At 42.1% G+C, this 19,666-nt stretch overlaps 1 protein-coding gene across 9 annotated transcripts in view; it reads left to right on the top strand.

Moving 5' to 3' along the window:
- Positions 1–19,666, top strand: part of NRP2 (neuropilin 2) — a 268,051-nt gene that overhangs the window by 131,432 nt on the left and 116,953 nt on the right. For all 9 annotated transcript variants that reach the window (XM_061607912.1, XM_061607910.1, XM_061607911.1 and 6 more), the window contains exons 8-10: positions 3,959–4,103; positions 8,675–9,024; positions 15,465–15,609. In XM_061607912.1, the coding sequence (XP_061463896.1) occupies positions 3,959–4,103; positions 8,675–9,024; positions 15,465–15,609 (640 nt within the window). The remainder of the gene's footprint in view (positions 1–3,958; positions 4,104–8,674; positions 9,025–15,464; positions 15,610–19,666) is intronic.

The following is a 19,666-nucleotide window of genomic DNA, read 5'->3' as shown; positions in this document are numbered from 1 at the left end:
TGATATGCTGCAGATCAGCTTTGTGGGTTGACATAAAGCTGCAGGTTTTACTTCAGTGTCGAAATATATCCTCACACACACACACTCAGATATTGGCACACATGAAGACCACTCACAGCAGACGCTGATGCTTCTTCCAGGCCTCCTGCTGGAAGAAGGGTATATGGTGACTGCTGAGCAAGGGAAAGGATAGAGGAAAGGAGGGGTCTGCTGGGATAAAGTAGGATATTAAAAATACATCAACCATGCTGTGTTTCTAAACGGTACCAGCGTGATCTATATTCTCTGGATTAGCATTTCTGTTCAATTCTAAATCTACTTCAAATCCCAATTATCAACATAGATTTTCAGGCAAAGTCTTCCTTGCTATACTATCGCTTGACTTCACTGTCCTAAAGGCAAGAGCCTACTATTTCATACCCTTGCTTTGGTTGTGGTACAGTTGTTAATGCTGAAAACTGGCATCATGGATTTAGCACTGAGTTATTCGGCTCTTGCTAACATTGTCTCCGTGTGTTGGTGTGCAGTAGAGATGCACTGTTGAACTGTCCCTATAGGCTTTTAAGTTTTAGAGGTGGTAGTAGCAGCAGCAATAATAATAATTTTCTCTAACAAAATTTATATACTTCTTAATTGTAATAAAACCTCAAAGTGGTTTACAAGAAATATAAAAATGTGTTTATTTATTATTATTTATTTATTTATTAAATTTATATACCGCCCGACTAGCAATAGCTCTCTGGGCGGTGAACATAAAATAGCATAAAAATACAATGAATAACAAAATAATACTAAAATACAATCATCAATCCAATACAATAAACATTTTAAAAAGTAAATCAGTGTAACTTAAAATGCTTCAGAGAATAGGAAGGTTTTGACCTGGCGCCGGAAGGAGAGCAGAGTCGGCGCCAGGCGTACTTCCTCGGGGAGACTGTTCCATAGTTCGGGGGCCACCACTGAGAAGGCCCTAGATCTTGTCATCACCCTCCGGGCCTCCCTGTGAGTTGGAACCCGGAGGAGGGCCTTCGTAGCAGAACGTAGTGCACGGGCCGGTTCATATCGGAAGAGGCGTTCCGCAAGGTATCGTGGTCCCGCACCATATAAGGCTTTATAGGTTAATACCAACACTTTGAATCTAGCCCGGAAACATATTGGCAACCAGTGCAAGCTGGCCAGAACAGGTGTTATATGCTCGGACCGCTTGGTCCTTGTCAGCAATCTGGCCGCCGCATTTTGCACTAGTTGTAGCTTCCGAACTGTCTTCAAAGGTAGCCCTACGTAAAGCGCATTACAGTAATCCAAACGTGAGGTTACCAGAGCATGTACCACTGATGTAAGGTCCTCTTTACTCAAATAGGGACGTAGCTGGGCTACCAACTGAAGTTGGTAAAACGCATTCCGTGCCACCGAGGCTACTTGAGCCTCAAGTGAGAGGGAAGAGTCTAAAAAGACTCCCAGACTACGAACCCGGTGTTCTTTAATAATAAGAATAATAAGCAACTCATCTGGACAGGAGATTATGGAGAACATCTCTATGCCCCAGCTAGGCACAAGCTCAGACAAAAAATGCATGGGTACATTTTGTACTCTTCTTTCCATGCAGTAATTATGTTTTATTATACTCCTATCAAGAGAGCCAGTGTGGTGTAGTGGTGAAGGTGTTGGACTACAACCTAGGAGACCAGGGTTCAAATCCCCACACAGCCATGAAGCTTGGACTGACCTTGGGCCAGTCACTGCCTCTCAGCCTCATGAAAACCCTATTCATAAGGTCGCCATAAGTCGGAATTTACATTTTTATACTTCTATCATGTCTTCCATTACAATAGCTCTGAATAGCCAGTGTCAGTGGTGGTCAGAATCAGGGATTTGCTGTTCAGTTCTTGCCACTATCTTCCTTGCTAGTGTAAACATAATGGGCTGTGATCTGCCACACATTAACAGCAGGACACTTTGGGTAGAAACACACTCACTGTTCTGCCAGTTCCAGTGTGTCTCCACCTCTCTCTTCTGAAAATGGGGGCACATGACACTACTCAAACCCCGCCCCTTTTTACTGTAAAACCTGGTGGAAGCAACTTGAGTGTTTTTTTTTTTAATTTAGCTTCAAAGAGATTTTGCAGCTGATCAGCAAATCAACCCGTTTCCCCTCCAGGTGTGGCTAATGGAAACGCTTTGCTGATTGTTCACAGCCTTAGTGTGATCTACAGGTGGTGGATTTCAAAAATAAGTTCAAGTGACAAAGTTTGCCCTGTAATCCCTTTCGCTTAATGTCAGGCTTGCTTGAGTCTGGTAATGGTTGTGCAGCAATAAAACGAAAACAATTTGTGTATTATTAAGGGCACCATGGGACTAGAATGGCCCACTGATAGCCTTTTGCCCAGAGACACACAAAACTTTGTGTCCATGCTGCAAACTTTCATGGTTTGCCATCAGTACGCCTCTTCCCACACTTCATGCTGGGGAATGGCTATCCTGTGCATTCTCGCAGAGAGCAAGTTCATACAGAGGACACTGCACTTGTGATACATGGACATCTGCCCCAAGATGATTAAAGTTAATTGTTTCAAACCCAGGAAACATCTGTATTATCCCTTTAATGCTGGTTCCCCTGGAATATTAGGAAAATGCCATTGGATCTTCAAACAATGCCTTGTCTTGAATCCCTGAACTCTTAAGACTGATTTAACTTTTTGCTTTACTGTCAAGGGTAGTTAGATTCAATTCTGTTTAATCCAGCATTGAAGAGATACATGCAGAGGCACATGCAAGCTTGGTGGAGATTCATGCACCTACCAAGCACTCACAAAAGAGAAAACTGGATTCTGTGGCTTGAAATAGATAAGAGTTTAGTTGTGAGCTCCCCTCCACCCCCCAAAAAACTCTGACATGAAAAGAGTGTGTCCCAAAAGCAATACTTGAATGCCCCAGGATAGTTTTTTTATAGAACATCTTTGTCTTTTCCTTTTTTTCACACAGAAAATAAAGCCCAAAAGAAAATTTGCTGACACTTACCCAGGCTATTAAAATACTGGAAGGGAGGGGGGAATAGTCCATATGGTAATTATTGATTATGGCCATCTGGTAAGATAGCAGTTTGTTTGAATAATACTGCAACAGACTTTGTAGCAAAATGAAGGTCGTATTAAAAATGTTTTTATTTTATTTCTGGTGTGTTTGTGTGTGCGTGCATGTGTGTGTGCATGGGAAGAAAGTGACTGACATGCTTTTATTTGGAGAGGTTGCAACTTACATGAAGGAAACCAAAGCATTCGAGCGACAGCAATATTCATATATTAATGTGCTGATTTGAATCAGCAGTGCTTATAAAAGAGAATTATTATTATTACGCCCACTTTGTAAATATTGAAACTGAAGTACAAATGGGTAAAGTCAGTAGTTCAACTGATAATGCTATTTGTTGCTTGTATGCTCTATTTCAGGCAAGAGGGCTCTAGGTTTTAGGAGTGATTTGAACATCTTGCTCTCCTGGGCATTATCCCAAAGTGTTGTCCATCTGAAATCAGAAGCTTTTATATTTAATTTTGTTCAAGTTTGCATTTAAATTGCTGTCATAACAGAAGAGAATAGAACTGAAGTCCCATTAGTCCTACTTACTGTTGCCAACTGACCTGAAAAATAATAATAATCTTGGACTATTCTTTTTCCTTTAATAGCAGCGTAATCAGAAGAAACAAGCAGGTGACGTTTTTCATGCCATGGAGTTAAACATTATTATTGGAAAATATCTGTAGTTTAGGCTGCTGTTAGAGGCAGAGTAGTAGGGACTAACTGAAACGCTGGCAACCTTAGCCCTAGCCAGTTATCCTCTCTGACATTCTATACAACCATTTGGTCAGTTGTCTTTATTTCTTATTTCTCTCCTTTCTCATTCCTTCCTTTTGTATTTTGAATAGGAAATGATAACACTGTGTTTATTGTCTCTCCCTTCCAGGTATTCCAAGCTAACACTGATGCTTCAGAAGTGGTTCTGAATAAGATCCATGCTCCAGTACTAACTCGGTTTGTGCGGATCCGCCCCCAAGTTTGGTACAGTGGAATTGCGCTCCGTCTGGAGCTCTATGGCTGTCGGATTACAGGTTTGCATTTTTAATTGTCCTTTTTTGAGAATAGGGATGGAGGAGAATTTCATTTTGTCTGCATTTTTAATTGAGCAGACCTAATTCATACCTCCTGAATTAATACATGGATTGGGACATAGTTATTCTTTGGATCTCTCACTTCTCCAAATTGGGCGACAAACAAAAACACTAAAAGCACTTTAAAACATCTTAAAAACTGACTTGTTGAAAGAGGAAGGTCTTCAGTAGGCGCCAAAAAAATAACAGAGATGGCACATGTCTAATATTTAAGGGGAGGGAATTCCAAGGGGTAGATGCCACTACACTAAAGGTCTGCTTCCTAAGTTGTGCGGAATGGACCTCCTGATAAGATGATATCTGCAGGAGGCCCTCACCTGCAGAGTGTTGTGATTGACTGGGTAAGATAGTCTTTCAGGTATCCTGGTCCCAAGCTGTAGAGGGTTTTCTACACCAAAACTGGAACCTTGAACTTGGCCTGGTAGCTAATGGGGAGCCAATGCAATTCTTTCAGCAGTGGGGTGACATATGGGTGATACCGTGCCCCAATGAGCAGTCACTTTGCCACAGTTTGCACCAGCTGCAGCTTCTGGACCAACCTCAAGGGCAGCTCCACATAGAGCACTTTATTTATTTATTACATTTATACCCCGCCTTTCTTTTCATGATAGAAACCCAAGGCAGCTTACATATGGTTCCCAGGTGGTCTCCCATCCAGGCACTGACCAGACCTGATGCTGCTTAGTTTCAGCAGGGTGCTGGCCTCATGTGCCGTCAGTCCATAGCCTGGGACTTTACAGTAATCCATCCTGGGGGCTACCAGTGCATGGACAACAGTGATCAGGCTGTCCCAGTACAGAAATAGTCACAGTTGTCTTACCAGCTGCAGTTGGTAAAACGCACTCCTAGCCAGTGAGGTCACCTGGGCCTCTAACGACAAAGATGAATCCAGGAGCACCCCCAGACAATAGTCCTGCACTTTCAGTGGGAGTAAGTCCCCATCCAAAGCAGGCAACTGACCAATTATCTGAACTGGGAAACCACCAACCCACAGCACCTCCATCTTGCTAGAATTTAGACTCAGTTTATTGGCCCTCATCCAACTCACCACTGAGCCGAGGCACCAGTCCAGTGCTTACACACCTTCTCCCAATCCAGATGTTACAGATAAATTGAACTGAGTATCATCAATGTACTACTGGCACCTCGCCCCATATCTCCTGATGACCGCTCCCAAGGGCTTCATATAGATGTTATACAGCATGGGGCACAAGATGATACCCTACAGCACCCCACAGCACAACTGCCAGGGTGCCGAAAGACAATCACTCAGTGCTATTCTCTGAAAACAGCCCTGGAGCAAGGATCAGAACCACTATAAAACAATGCCTCTGATACCCATCTCACCAAGTTGGCCTAGAAGAATACCATGGGCCAATGATATCAAAAACCACCAAGAAATTAAGTAAGAATAATAGGGTCACACTTGCTCTGTCCTTCTCCTGATAAAGGTCATTCATCAGGGCAGCCAAGGTTGATTCAGTCCCATAACCAGGCCTGAACCCAGATTGGAATGGGCCAAGATAATCTCATCCAAGAGTACTTGTAATTGCTGTGCCACAACCCTCTGAATCACCTTTCCTAAAAGGGGATGTTTGCGACCAGGAGGTAGTTGTCACAAACCAGAGTCCTGGGTGGGCTTTTTCCGGAGCAGTCAGATCACTGCCCCTTGCAGGGCGGCTGGGACCACTCCCTCCTGCAACAACGCGTTGACCACACCCTGGATCCACTCAGACATACCTCCTCGGCAAGCTTTAATAGGCCAAGAAGGGTAAGGATCAAGAGGATATGTTGCTGGCCGCATTGTCGCAAGCACCTTATCCACATCATCAGGTCACATCAACTGAAACCGATCCCAAGAAGTTGCAGCAGACGTTGCACTGGATACCTCACTGGGAACTACAATAGATGTGGGTTGGGGCATCAAGATTACTACAGAGATGAGCAACTTTACCCTCAAAGTGCCTTGCAAAGAATTCAGTGGGCCTCCAAAGGGTCTAAAACTCCATTTCCTGGAGTTGATGTCAACAGACCCTTGACAATACAGAAAAGCTCTACTGAACAGGTACTTGAGGATGTGATGGTGGCAGAGAAGTGGGCCTTCTTCGTTGCCCTCACCGCCACACGGTAAGCACAGTTATGATGTTTTACTCATGCCTGATCAGCCTCATAGCACATCTTTCACAACTTACACTCTAGCCATCGTCCAGTCTATTTCATTGCCCTTAGTTCACTCTTGTACCAAGGTGCAAACCAGGCTCCACAATGCTGGAGAGGGCACTGTGTTAACTGTGTTAAGAGCCTGAAGTATCCCACAGTGTGACAAGGGCTTCAATAGGGTCACCTGCTCTATCTACTGGGAACCCCTCTCCCCAGCACATTCAGGAATCCAGTGGATTCCATTAGTCTCCGGGGGCAGACCGTCTTAACCTGTACACCAGAAAGTGTACAAAATGCATAAACAAATGCAGATTTTAGAATAAAATACATGTAGATATGCATACATTGAGATATCTGTTCTGTTTCCACATTAATTTTCATTAAAAAAAGAAAAAAATCCATACAAAATTTGTTTTTAAATATGAATTTTTGTATGGTTTTTTAAAAAGTCAAGAGATTAATGTAGAAATGGGATAGAAGGAATTTATGAATAAACATGTGTGATATTGACACTGATGAGAAATAGACTGATCCATCCCTAGTGAACAAGACTTCGGTGTATGGCAAGAGAGGCAACCAGCTGTGGATTCGGCTCATAAATGTAGAACTTTGTCCACCTGCATCCACTGTCACAACTCAGATGGTCTCCTGTGCTAAGACACCTGGAATGCTGTGAGAGCACCGCAGCAAGCTTATTTCATAGAATTACAGGCTTTGGAGGTAACCAGTCATCATCTAGGCTGGGGCTGTAGCAGTGCACCAAGACCTTTCTTCTGGAGTGAAACTTTTCCCCCAGAAGGGAACCTGGTGCAGCATTATTTGTCACACTGTTTCCTCCTGCATAGCTGTTTTTTTCTTTCTTTTATAAATAGCCAGCAACAGGGAAGAGAGAGAGATTGGGATGGAGGACAGGAGGCTTTAAACCTCTGCCTTTGCTGCATTCCCAATCAGAATCGCCATGGCTGCAATTCACAATGTTGCCAGTCCTGTGATAAAGCAGAATTGTCCATATCTGAACTGATCATATATATTAGCCCATGTTATCCAGATTTTGTTATGCCCCTTACAGAAGTCCAAAGTGAGCAAGAGTGGACAATGCTAGAGTTGCCTGTCAGATAACAAATGGTGGTTTTCCCATCTCCTCCAGTCATTAGCTGAGAATACTTGAGGAAAGGGTTTTTATTTTATTTATAAAAATATTTATATACTTCTTCATATGAAATATCAAGGTGATCTAAAGCAAAATATGCAAGTACGTTAAAACATAAGGTACCATAAAAACACTGTAAAATACATTCTCTTTTGTTCTCAAATTTGACAGTGTTGGACACTAAACATGAAAGAGAAACATTTCTGGCAAAGGCCGCCATCTCTGAAAGGAGTGAAAGATAATATTCTCAATTCTTTACACTTAGCACCAGTTCAAACATTCGTGTGTATTATTTGATTTTTAATAACTCAATGATTCTCAATGGAATGTTTAAAATGGGTCCATTGAGAAGTGGTGTTTTGTAAGTTTTCTAAATTACTTCTGGTGTCATCCAGTCATGGGGTTGGGAATATTTGCAGCAGCTCAGAGAGAGAAACAGACTTGTAACAAAGAGAAACAACTCATAGGGAAGGACCCAACTGACTTCAGTCAAGTGATAGGGAATCAAATGGCTTATATGCACGTGTCAGCTGGCTCTAACTTGCATGCCATTTTGTTATGGGTTGGTGATGTTGTGAAGCCACCACAACTTGCTCCTTTTGGCATCTGATGTGTGAAAGTTGCCTCTCAATTCACATGTTACCTGCAGTATGGAAAAATTCTAAACCATGACCATAACTCAAATTATAGTCTTGGCAGAGTATTGGTAGGACTGCTCCTTTCCTCCCCCCTCCCCCCTACATTAGGTTGTGTTTCCAGTTGTATTTTACTGTCACGTAAAAAGACCATACAAGCCAGGCCTTCAGCTGAACTGTTTAATATTACTGCCTCAGTTGTAGTTTATCTCTCATTTGAATGGCCTTAACTGATATTTATTTTTTAAGAGGACTGGAGCAGCAGCCAGGATGCTGTTACTAGACCTGATTTTTTTCCCTACTGACTTGGAAGATTGGGGGCTAGGAAGGCAAAGCTGGCTAGAAACAGAGAACAATTTGGGAGAAGATTGCAATAGCAGGGATTCCTGTTGCCTGTGATGGCTGTTATAAAGCAAAGCACAGCTGGCTTAAGTGTTTTGACATTTCAGTACCTAGCAGTTAGTCGCAGTGGAAAGTTTCTCATCCTGTGGTGTTCTGGTGCTTACATCATAAGCTTGTTTCTGTGTGATACCTATTTCTGCCCCCCCCCATTCCTTTCAACACAGATTCACCCTGCTCAAACATGCTGGGGATGCTTTCTGGGCTCATCCCAGACTCCCAGATCTCAGCTTCCTCTACCAGAGAGTATCATTGGATTCCCAGTGTAGCACGCCTGGTCAGCAGCCGTTCAGGATGGTTCCCGCACATCCCTCAAGCGCAGCCTGGGGAGGAGTGGCTGCAGGTAGACCTGGGAGTCCCCAAGAATGTGAAAGGTGTGATTACCCAAGGGGCCCGAGGTGGGGACAGCATCAATGTGGCAGAGGCCCGAGCCTTCGTGAAGAAGTTTAAAGTGGCCTACAGCATGAATGGAAAAGACTGGGAATTTATACAGGACTCAAGAACAATGCAACCTAAGGTAGGACCTTGCAATGGGAATGCAGCAAGTGGTGCCAAACTGCTGTACACTAATTTCTTGTTTCTTGCTCTACAGACTTCCTTTCTTCATGGTGCAATTTACCATGGCTGGATACATCCTAGTAAGAGCATATGCTTTAGGACACGTGAAAGGAACGGTTGTGTAAAACTACACTACTGCCTTACATACCGTACTCTCCACAATTCCTCTTTGAGTAAACAAAATAGCCCATAGATCCTATCCTTTTTGGGGGCATGCCTGATTATAGCACAGTACTCCTCAAGTGGGGCAGTTCTGTTCCTTGAGTCCTGCCCATCTCCTGAGGGCCTCAGAAACTCCTTGCTGACTGAAAAGCAGGAGCATCAGAAGCCGGGAGGAGTCTTGGGGCCTCCTTCAGCTCTCTTTGGCAAGGCATAGTCCTCACTGAGAAGGTAAATATGTGCATGGGCTTTTCCACTTCAGACTGCAGGTGGAGGCTTACATCACTGAATGCCCTCTCATGCAAAAGAAGAAAAAGCTTCTTGTACATAGAAAAACCAGATGTTTCCACTGACATTCTAGTTTCCACGTTTAAGGAATGTAGAAAATATTCTGTGTAGGCCTGAGGCTAAATCTGTTCATGCACACATACAGTTGTAGGAAGTGAAGTTAGAGGAGCGTTTTGGTGGTTTGGGGAGCTGGGGCAAAATGCGGGACAAAGGACAAAGCTAGCAATCATGGCAATTGTGCTCCTGTTTGCTAGTAGTCACCACCCCCCTTCCCCCAACACACGCTAATAAGCCTTGAGAGTGAAGACAGAGAGTGAAGACAGAGTCTTTGGTCCTTAACCTGATTGCTTCCTGGTGCTGCCACACAATGGAAAGGATTTCCTCCACTTTCTGGAAAGAATTTTTGGTTGAGGCCTGATCCTGTGTACATCCTAGACACAGGCTTCCCACTTCAGTGAGAAAGAATAAGCCTTATGTCTCCACATGGTGCAGAAGGAGGTGGGGGCTGAGGGATTAGTCTTGAGGAGGCAAAGTAGACTGTACCACCTAAGGCTGCAAGTGGGAGATATATTGGTGGGTTATTTTTCTTGAAAGGAAATGGTAAGATTAAAATGTAAAATGTGTTAAAAATACACATATTAATTAAAGAAGGATACAGAATATATTAAAGAGTCTAGGATAGTCTAGTATTTTTACCCGTACTTGTAAACCATCCACATTTACTATTTTCTCTTTCTTAAAGCTTATGATGATTTCATTATATTTGCCATAAGGTGTCATTTTTTTTAACGCTCACCTACTTAAAAAATCTTACAAATTGAAAAACAGCACAGTAGGGAGAGCAGTTGGGCTAGAATCTTTCTCCCTAATGTGTTTTACTTCCAGGGTGCTGCTGCTGTTAGGAATCGTCAAAACTGGTATCCTCACCTTAGTTTAAAATGGTACAGTCCATTCTTTCATTTCATTTGACTTCATCTCATGTCAGTGATGGTTTTGAGGTACAGGGAGAAAGGATCTTGACAAATGTGACTTCCTTGATATATGATTTGTGGTAGAGGGTGAGGAGCCCACAGAAAAATGGGAATGTTGGGTGAGGACACAAAGATCAACATTTCTTTAAGGAGCCTCTTCATCTTAGTGAGCAGCCATGTCTCCACAAAAATTAGGACAGTGACTATGTTATCATGCTGTACTCTTGCTTGGGTTCTAGGCTGGCAAATGTTTTAGCTGCCATGTGTGAGGAAATGCTTGAGGTTATGGAAGATTCTGCTTCATTTCTATACCCTTTGGAGCAAAGTTCTTATCTGTGGAGGATTTCACAGATCTGAACTTCTGCACCATTGTAATAACCTTAATCGAGCAGACATGAGGCTCAGTTTCCTACAGAAACACAAAGCTATATTCACTCATAGGCAAAAAACCTTGCGGTTTAAGAATGTACCTATAGCCTACAGATATTTCTATCAAATTTTAAAAAGCAAGGAAATTGGGCAGCTATAGTGAATGCACCAGGGGAGTAGGAGACCTGACCTCTTCTCTGAGATATTGTACTGCCCTACAAATTGGTCAAAATGCAAACACCATTTGGGTTTCACAGTCCATTTCACAGTCCAATCCACTTCCTGTGTAGCTTAGAAGAATTTGGTAACAGAGGAGGGGCAGGTAGGAGAAGAAGAGGGGGAGGGGAGGATATTGGGTGGGTGGGCACTGGGCAGAGGGGAAGCCCCTTTGCTTTCCAAACGGAAAACCTTGTGAACAGTATCATTGTTTTTCAGTGTTCATCTTTTTATTCTACAGCAGGCACATGTAGCCTCCCATCCAAATTTAAAGCAAAGCTGTACCTGGCCACATCCACACCAGGCCTTTATTTCACTTTGGACAGTCATGGCTTCTCTCAAAGAATCATGGGAAATGTAGCTAGTGAAGGGTGCTGAGTGGCTGACTGTTAAACCAGTCTGGCCACTGGAGCTGTGTCAGTGGAATAGAAGTCTCCTCTCAGCACCCTTCGCAAACTACACTTCCCAGGATTCTTTGGGGGAAACCATGACTGTCTCAAGTGAAATCCAAGTCTGGTGTGGGTGTGGCCCCGATTAGCCAAGCAAAGCAGCTATGAGTCTGGCTTTTAGAACACTGACAGTTAGTTCTTACTGAGCATACCTGACACTATCATTCAGTTCACTGCAAAATTTCTTAAACTGATTAAAAATCAGCCAAGCTGGTAGCATGTTAACCAAACCAGCCCTGCCTCTTGCTGGCCGTCTTTGGACTCAGCGCAGCAATTACGATTAAGACTTGTAACTTCAGGGGCAAGTAGGATTTTTTTGCCTGGGAACCTCATTGGCTGTGGGAAACTTTTTAACCTACTCTATGCTGCACCAAGGGGAATATTGGCATGAGAGGGCTTTCTATTAAATCAGTCAGTCACAACACTGAGCAGGGCAGGGCAGCAAAGCAAATCAGTAAGGCAGCTTTATTGTGATATATTATACCCAAGATGTGCCCATGATGGCTTTGGAACACATTGGGCAGTGCATGAAACCCCTTTGAAGCTTGCCTGGAGCATACATGCTAAGTCGTGAGCTTAGGCTGTAATGATTGAGGAGCACCTCCCTGAACACCAAAGGTGTGGTCAGCCTGGCTGGAAGCAGATCATGTTTGCTGCTTGGGACAAGGCTTGGTTCACCCCTTTTCATAAAAGTTAGGAGGACCTGCATTAAAGTCCTGCATAGCTCAAGTGGCATTGTGAGTTGCTCATTTTAAACCTCAGAGTTGCAGCTCTTCATCAATCCAATACTTGTGTCTTGCTGCAAATGACTTGTTCCATTGTAAAATTTTATAAAGGCCCATTTCACAACCAAACTGGCGGGTTGAAAATGTGGCTCACAGAGCTACAGAATGTGAAGCATAGTGAAGCACTGGGTCATTATTTTATCACAGGTGTGCATTGCAGACAAACCTTTTTTAAAACACACACACACATAAATGCATACTATTTGATGAGGATTCTTTTAAATCTATTTTCATCAGCTTAATCATAATCTAGCTATGGCTGAAATCCTATTGAACTTTATATTTACATCTGAGTAGGCATCCGAAGGACTGAACTGCAGTACTATTCAAAGCCTTTTAGCACAGTAGGACAGATTTGCATGCATATTTTGAAGTTTGTATCTTATTACTCTTTAAATAAACCAAAACATGCAAGGCAGGGGAAAGAGAAAATCCTTCAAGTCTGTCCATTTTAATAGTGCTTTAGGGATTAGACCATTTCTAAAAGCAGTAAAAAAAAAAGCTGGTAATCAACTATAAACCTTATTGAATGAGATATTTATTTATAACAACCATAAAAGCACAGGGAAACACAAATTCACCAATCTGCATTCCAGGTCTTCATTTGCAATTCACTAGGAAACATGCTTAAAAAAATACACCCCAAAATCTGTAGTGTAATTTTGAGTTTCTTCTAATTGGTGTAACTATTCACTAAATTGGCTGAAATGAGTTGTCAAGGCACCAACAAAAAATGAACCAAGTTCACAAGATAAATTCAAATCACTTCTGACCCTGGGAGACCAGGGTTCGAATCCTCACACAGACATGAAACTCACTGGGTGACCTTGGGCCAGTCACTGCCTCTCAGCCTCAGAGGAAAGCAATGGTAAACACCCTCTGAATACTGCTTACCATGAAAACCCTATTCATAGGGTCGCCATAAGTCGGGATCAACTTGAAGACATTCCAACACAACATCATGAGCAGACACATAGGCAAACTCCCCTCCTTTTCTCTGCCCCCCCCAACTGTTTCTTCTAAGGGGCTGGAAACCTAATCCTTCTTACCTGGGACTAAGTCCCACCGAACTGAATCAGATTTACTTTAGACTAGGTTTGGGGTTAGGATTGTACTATGAATGTAATCAAATTTAATTTTGTAAAAATTAATTGGTTGTTAGAACAAATTAAACCAGAACTGTCACTAGAAGCTAAAATGATGAAACTGAGGTTATCATAGTTTGGACACATAATGAGAAGACATGTTTCACTAAAAAAGACAATAATGCTTGGAAAAACAGAAGGGAGTAGAAAAAGAGGAAGGCCAAACAAGAGATGGATTGATTCCATAAAGGAAACCACAGACCTGAACTTACAGAATCTGAACAGGGTGGTTCATGACAGATGCTGCTGGAGGTTGCTGACTTGAAGGCACATAACAAAAGCAAGCCCCATTGAATAAGTGAGATTTACTTCTGAGTTGACATATTTAGAATTACAGTGCGAAGCCTCAGAATCTTTCCCCCTTCTCTCTTCTGCCCTTCTCTCAAAATAGCATTCCACTTACCTGGGAGTAAGCCCCACTGACCTCAATGGGATTTACTTCTGAGTAGACAATTTTCCTCCTTCCTTTCCTGAAGCTCATTGCTAGCACACACATGCTCCGTTCCACTTACCTGGGAGTAAGCCCCACTGAACTCAGTGAGATTTACTTCTGAGTAGACATTTTACCACCTTCCTTCCCTTCAAGCTCATTGCTAGCACACAGAACCTCCACTCCACTTATGGAAAAACCCATTAAAAACAGAGAGTTGAAAACCAATTGTGTTTAAACAAGATGCCAGTAGAGCTATACCAGATTTGAGTCAGTATATCTGGGATCAAGATCTGGCTAAGAGGATGCATGTTTTATGCCAAAGCATGCTATGTGGTTTTGTCAGATGGACTGTATTCCTCTTGGCAACATCATACCTTTCTCTTGCATGAAACTTTAAGTTGGCCATGAGCTCGGGGGTGGGGCGAGAAGGAGGGAAATACAGACATTTCCTAATTCTTAGGCAAAGTTGCACTGCCATAGTTTGACAATCTGAGCTGTCTCTCAGGTATATGCCTTCCAGGTCAAATTTGTTTAAAGATAACTTTCTTGGCTCAACACTTTGGGCACAACACTATAGGATTCTTCTCCTCGGGTTTCTTTTTTGTACAGCCATCCACTACACATATCAGAAAATGATGCTCTATCTGTTGTTTTGTACATATGAATCTGCATCACAGCTAACATAAAGTCACTGAGGTTTGTTTTGTTTCTTACATGGGTTCTTGTGCACCTTGAATAGAGAAACCGAGTGGAAAGTGTGCTTAACTAAAATTGTGCCACACTTGTGGCATTACATCTAAAACCCAAGCTGAAGGCCTTCTCTCCACTGGAGAAACCTAATTGAACTGTAATCAAATTAATATAGCCCCACAACAGCTTTACAGGTTGATACAGCTCAAGGGAATTGTCCCCTGCAACAGCAAGATTCTTCTTTAAAAGCTCCAGGCGAAAAAAATATACATCTTCCCTAGGCAGCATGGTTCCATTGTTCAACCTTTTATATACAAGATTAGGAAATGTTCCTAATAATTCTAGCCAACCGTGATACAGACTGTAACCCTCTATGTTATGTCCTTTCCTTAGAAGCAGTGGGAAAGAATTATACCATTTATACTTCATGGTAGTCTCTTAGATGCTAAAAAATCTGCTCTCATGTCAGCTCCTGTCCTCAAATCAACCTGACAACAATGCTTTTAGAATGGATATGTAAATAACATGGACTCCAGTGTTGTTTGGTTGTGGTCTAAAAATCCCTGTGTTGATAGAAAGCTTTTGAACAATTTGAAAGCTGACAGAAAAGCTTTTTTAAAAAAACAAAAAAAACCTAGAGTTAGAATGGTTATTTTTTTTTAATCATTCTCAAATTTTCTCTTCTCAGTGATTGTTTTGTAACCACTTGCATTCTCTAGGTTGTCCTGATTTATTACAGCAGGCTCAATAAAACAGAGTTCAAATGAACTTGAAAGAGCAACTGCTATCTCAGAATGCTGCAGTTCCTTTCAGAATACACTTGCAGCAGCTATTTATTTTTTGGTGGATAGCAGCCAAAGAAACTGTTATTTAACCTTTTTTTCTCTCTCCAAGATTTTTGAAGGAAACATGCACTATGATACTCCAGAAGTTCGAAGGTTTGATCCTGTTCCTGCTCAGTACATCAGGGTTCACCCAGAAAGGTGGTCTCCAGCAGGGATTGGGATGCGACTGGAGGTGCTTGGGTGTGATTGGACTGGTAAGGATCCTGTGAATATATATAATTCATGGACTACTTCAGCCATTTGATCATAAGAATGTGTAAATATATGGCCCACCTACACCTGGTACCCATCAGTGGACTTATAGCAGCTCTAGCGCTATTGAAGGTGAAAGGCAAATTCATGGAGAGTAAAAGTATCTAAAGCTCTCAGGGAGGAAGCACAGGGAAACCATCCTGATGTTAAAAAGGCCATAGATGCCATCTCAGGAATTCCCACCCAAATGGCCACTTCACGGTGAATGATGCTTGCACAATTCGTAATTAGTGCAGTTACTACAATTGGAACTAGTTACCACATGGATTTCTGATGACACTTTAGCCTTACTCTGGATTTACTGTTACTTACTGTTCTTTATTATTTATTGTCACAGTATTTACTGTTATTAGAATATTATAGGAACTATTTGTTAATAAGACAGCATCTGTCTATTGCTCACCTTTTATTCTTTCCTGTCTCTGTCTCTTCAATGTGTCTGAATCTGTCTTGACACTGGATCCAGCAGCAGTATTTTCACTAAGTACTGACTTATTCTAATTTGGACGGTCCCAAATTTTTGATAGCATTCTGAGGATCAGGTGATCTCTCTTTCACTCTCTGATTGAGGTAGCATATGATAGACCCATTCTCGATTGGGCCCAGCTGTATTAGTTGCTAGGTAACTTCCTACTATTTCTAGGATGGATCTATTAAATGCTACCTTAATATATGAGAGGGAGAGAGAGTTAGAGATGAATTTATGGAGATGCGCAGTTTTAACAAATTGTGCCTGCAACAAAACAAAAGGTTGTGGAGTAGCCTTTCTCCTTACAGGGAACTCCAACCAGCCATGCTCTCCCCCCAGGACAGTCCCACCCACCCCTCTCTATTTTTATTTCTGAGCTGATAACAGTCCATGGCTACTGGGCACACATTGTGCTGGAGGTTTTTTGGGTTTGTTTTGCCCCCTTAGGCTTTTAAAAACGTTTTTGTACTTTTGCAAACCACTACATTTCCCTAAGCATGCTGATTTCTCCTTCTGTTTCTCAGTGGTTCCATTTGGACTTCATTTCTGTCGGCAGTCGCCACTTGAGTTCGCTATTAGGGAAAGTTATTGAGTGGTTAGTGGTCTCTGAGCCACAGTGCAGAACCTTCACATTTGGGAGTTCTTGAGATTCAGTTATTGTCACTCCAAACAACCTGTATGATTTTATAAATGAATACTCATCTTTGCCTTTGATGTGCAGCTATAAACTATAAGAGCTATCAGCTGAATTTAGCCTTCTAGCTTCCATAGCTTATCTGAAATGACCACACACACACAAAAATAAGGACAATATACCAACAAGAGAATCACTTTTGTTGCTGACTGTTAGAGCCAGAAAGCTATTCTCTATTTTATTAAGATATGCCTAATGTTCAATCTGCTTTCCAGATGTCACTGGTGAAAGAGGCTTGATTTCCATTTAGAAACCACATCTGTAAAAAGCATTTTTGTAGGAGCTCCTGCTGCAAGAAGCTCAAAAGAAGAAGTCCACGCCTAGCCTCTCACTGGATTGTTATTACCCTTTCAATAATTAAGCTGCACAAGATAAAATACTGCAAACATTCGTAATCAAATTATATAAAAACACAAGAGACTTGAAAAGTTTTAAACAAATTGATAAGCTGCCTGGAGAGGGATTGCAGATGGTTTGCCTCCCTCTTTGTACATTCTGCCATCCCAATACTGTGCAAGCCTACTTCTGAGTTTTTATTTACTCAACAGGAAATGTCTATACCTCAAACCTAAAATAGTTTGTCATAGCATGCCTCTTCTCACTCAAGAGTTTTTGTGGTCATCAACAATGCTGTCCAGATAGAGGTACTGTGCAATTCCATGATCTGTATATAAATATGTTATCACAGTATGAAGGCTATCCATGGGGGAGGACTTTTTGGGCAGTTACTTCATGAGCTTGATAATATATGAAGATATAGCAAAGACAGGCAGAGTGCACAGGGACTGTCCCTTGTCATAGGGACAGTCAGGTTAATCAGAAACGAGAGAGAGAGGAATAGGAGCACTGCTTGCTTTAAGATTATTGGATGGAAGACCCTGGTGGAACAAAGAACTTGTGGTGAAAAAAATGATGATGTTCCGCTTTCCTTCCACACTGGCAAACAATACAGGGAGAAAATACTGTGACCTCCTATTCTTTCTTCGTTCTCACTGAGGTGATAAGCCTGTGTCTGGACTGTACCACTTCAGGCTGCATGATGGGACTGAATGGTTCTCTATGCAACCCCAGCTGTAGAACACCAGATGTACTATCCCAGTCTTCTCCCTGCTATGGTAGGGGTTTTGTGTGGTTGTGGTGGAGTATTCAGTCAGGTGAGCCCCAGCATGCAGTCTGAAGTGGTACAGCTTAGGCACAGGTTTACCAACACAGTTAGAACTAGGACTTTGTACAGAAAAGTGGTAAGCTTCCTTCTGGATTGATGAAGCTGCCCTATGAGTGGAATCAATGAGAACCTCATGCTTTGCCTGACAGTCACCATATTACATCTCACAGTCTGAGGCCTGTTAATTGACTTAAACAACACCTACAAAAATCAATTTGAGTTTCAAATCCAAGAGCTTTAAGGTCTGTTTGAAGAGCATATTTGCAGAACAATTCTAGATGTCGCGGAATTGTGAGGTGTGACAACACTTTGGCCTTGTTTTTGACACAATAGGTAAGTCTTATTGACTCAAACATGCATTAAATGACCACTTCAGATATAAACTTGCACACTTGTTCTTCATACTGAAAAATTTGGTTTTGAGTATGGGAAATATTTGTGGAAGTAGCCCAAGTAGAGGCTAGGTTCAGGACCTAATTTAGTGACTGGTATTTGGGGTGTGTGTGTGGAACTGAAGTAGTAGGTCAACAGCTGGCTTGTTTCAAGGACCTGCCAACATTTTTTTCCCTCTGAAGATTGACGAACATTAGCTCGTGACTGATCTTTCCTCCTTTGAACTTCCAAACATCTGGTTTCTATTGCTTAACAGCTTTGTAACAGGATCCACAGATGCCTCTTGCAGCACATACACCGCACAGCAGCAGGAGCGAGGCCATCTTTTACTCGCTGTCTATTCTTAGAGCATGCTGCCTGTCCTGCTGCTGTGGTAATTTTGCTTTATTCTTCCATGAAATCTGCACAGCTCTATTGACCATGCAAGACACTGGAGAGACTCTAAATTATACCAGCAGAGGATGCAGGCACAGCATGGGGCTTTTCCTGTCCAAAGATCGCTTACATCATGATTGGGTTCCTACTGTAAATCTCTGTGCACCGGGGAAACAGTTTACTGTGTCTTGACTTTTTGCTTTGGGCTTCTTGTTTTCAATGGGTATTTTTAATACTCCTTTTGTTCAATTCCTTGCATATAATCTGCTCTCAGATGCCTTTGGAGTTAGTTGGTAATAGAACAAATTTGAACTTACAAATTCGGCAAGTTTGAGGTTGCATAGAATCCTGCTAAAAGCCAGAGGAGACCATATGTGCCTTAGTGGCAAAAGTCATAAAAGCTCCATGTAAACAGAAAGGTGTTTAAAGCAATTTCCTTCAGCTTTTAATTTTATTTAATGATAACTGGAAGATACGTAGCCAACTCCTTTCATGTAGAGTTCCATGGTCTGACATCTGCTGGATTTTGATTCTTAAGAATCTCTGATTCTGTTTTTTAAAAACAAGCAAGCACAAATTCCTAGTTTTCATGGTTATGGATATCTCTCTGACAACATGCAGGCAGTATCTGTTAATGGCTTCAGTATTCAAGGAGCAGAATGTCAGTGTATTACTTGTCTGTCTCCTGGTTTCCAGTCATGGGACATACTCACATCACCCTTTGCATAGGCTAATGTTGAGCAGTTTAGACTCGGTACTTGGCTCATGTGCTGAACAGCTAGTTGGACATGTCATGAAGCAATGAGATGAGTGCTTTATCAGTACCCATCTGCACTGCAGTCTCATTTGACCCACATGGCAGCACGTGCAAAGGCTGATGTGTAGTGGTCTGTATGCTTCTCT

The sequence above is a fragment of the Rhineura floridana genome, chromosome 2 (genome assembly GCF_030035675.1).
Source record: "Rhineura floridana isolate rRhiFlo1 chromosome 2, rRhiFlo1.hap2, whole genome shotgun sequence".
Classification (NCBI taxonomy): domain Eukaryota; kingdom Metazoa; phylum Chordata; class Lepidosauria; order Squamata; family Rhineuridae; genus Rhineura; species Rhineura floridana.
This window is presented reverse-complemented; position numbering and strand designations above follow the sequence as displayed.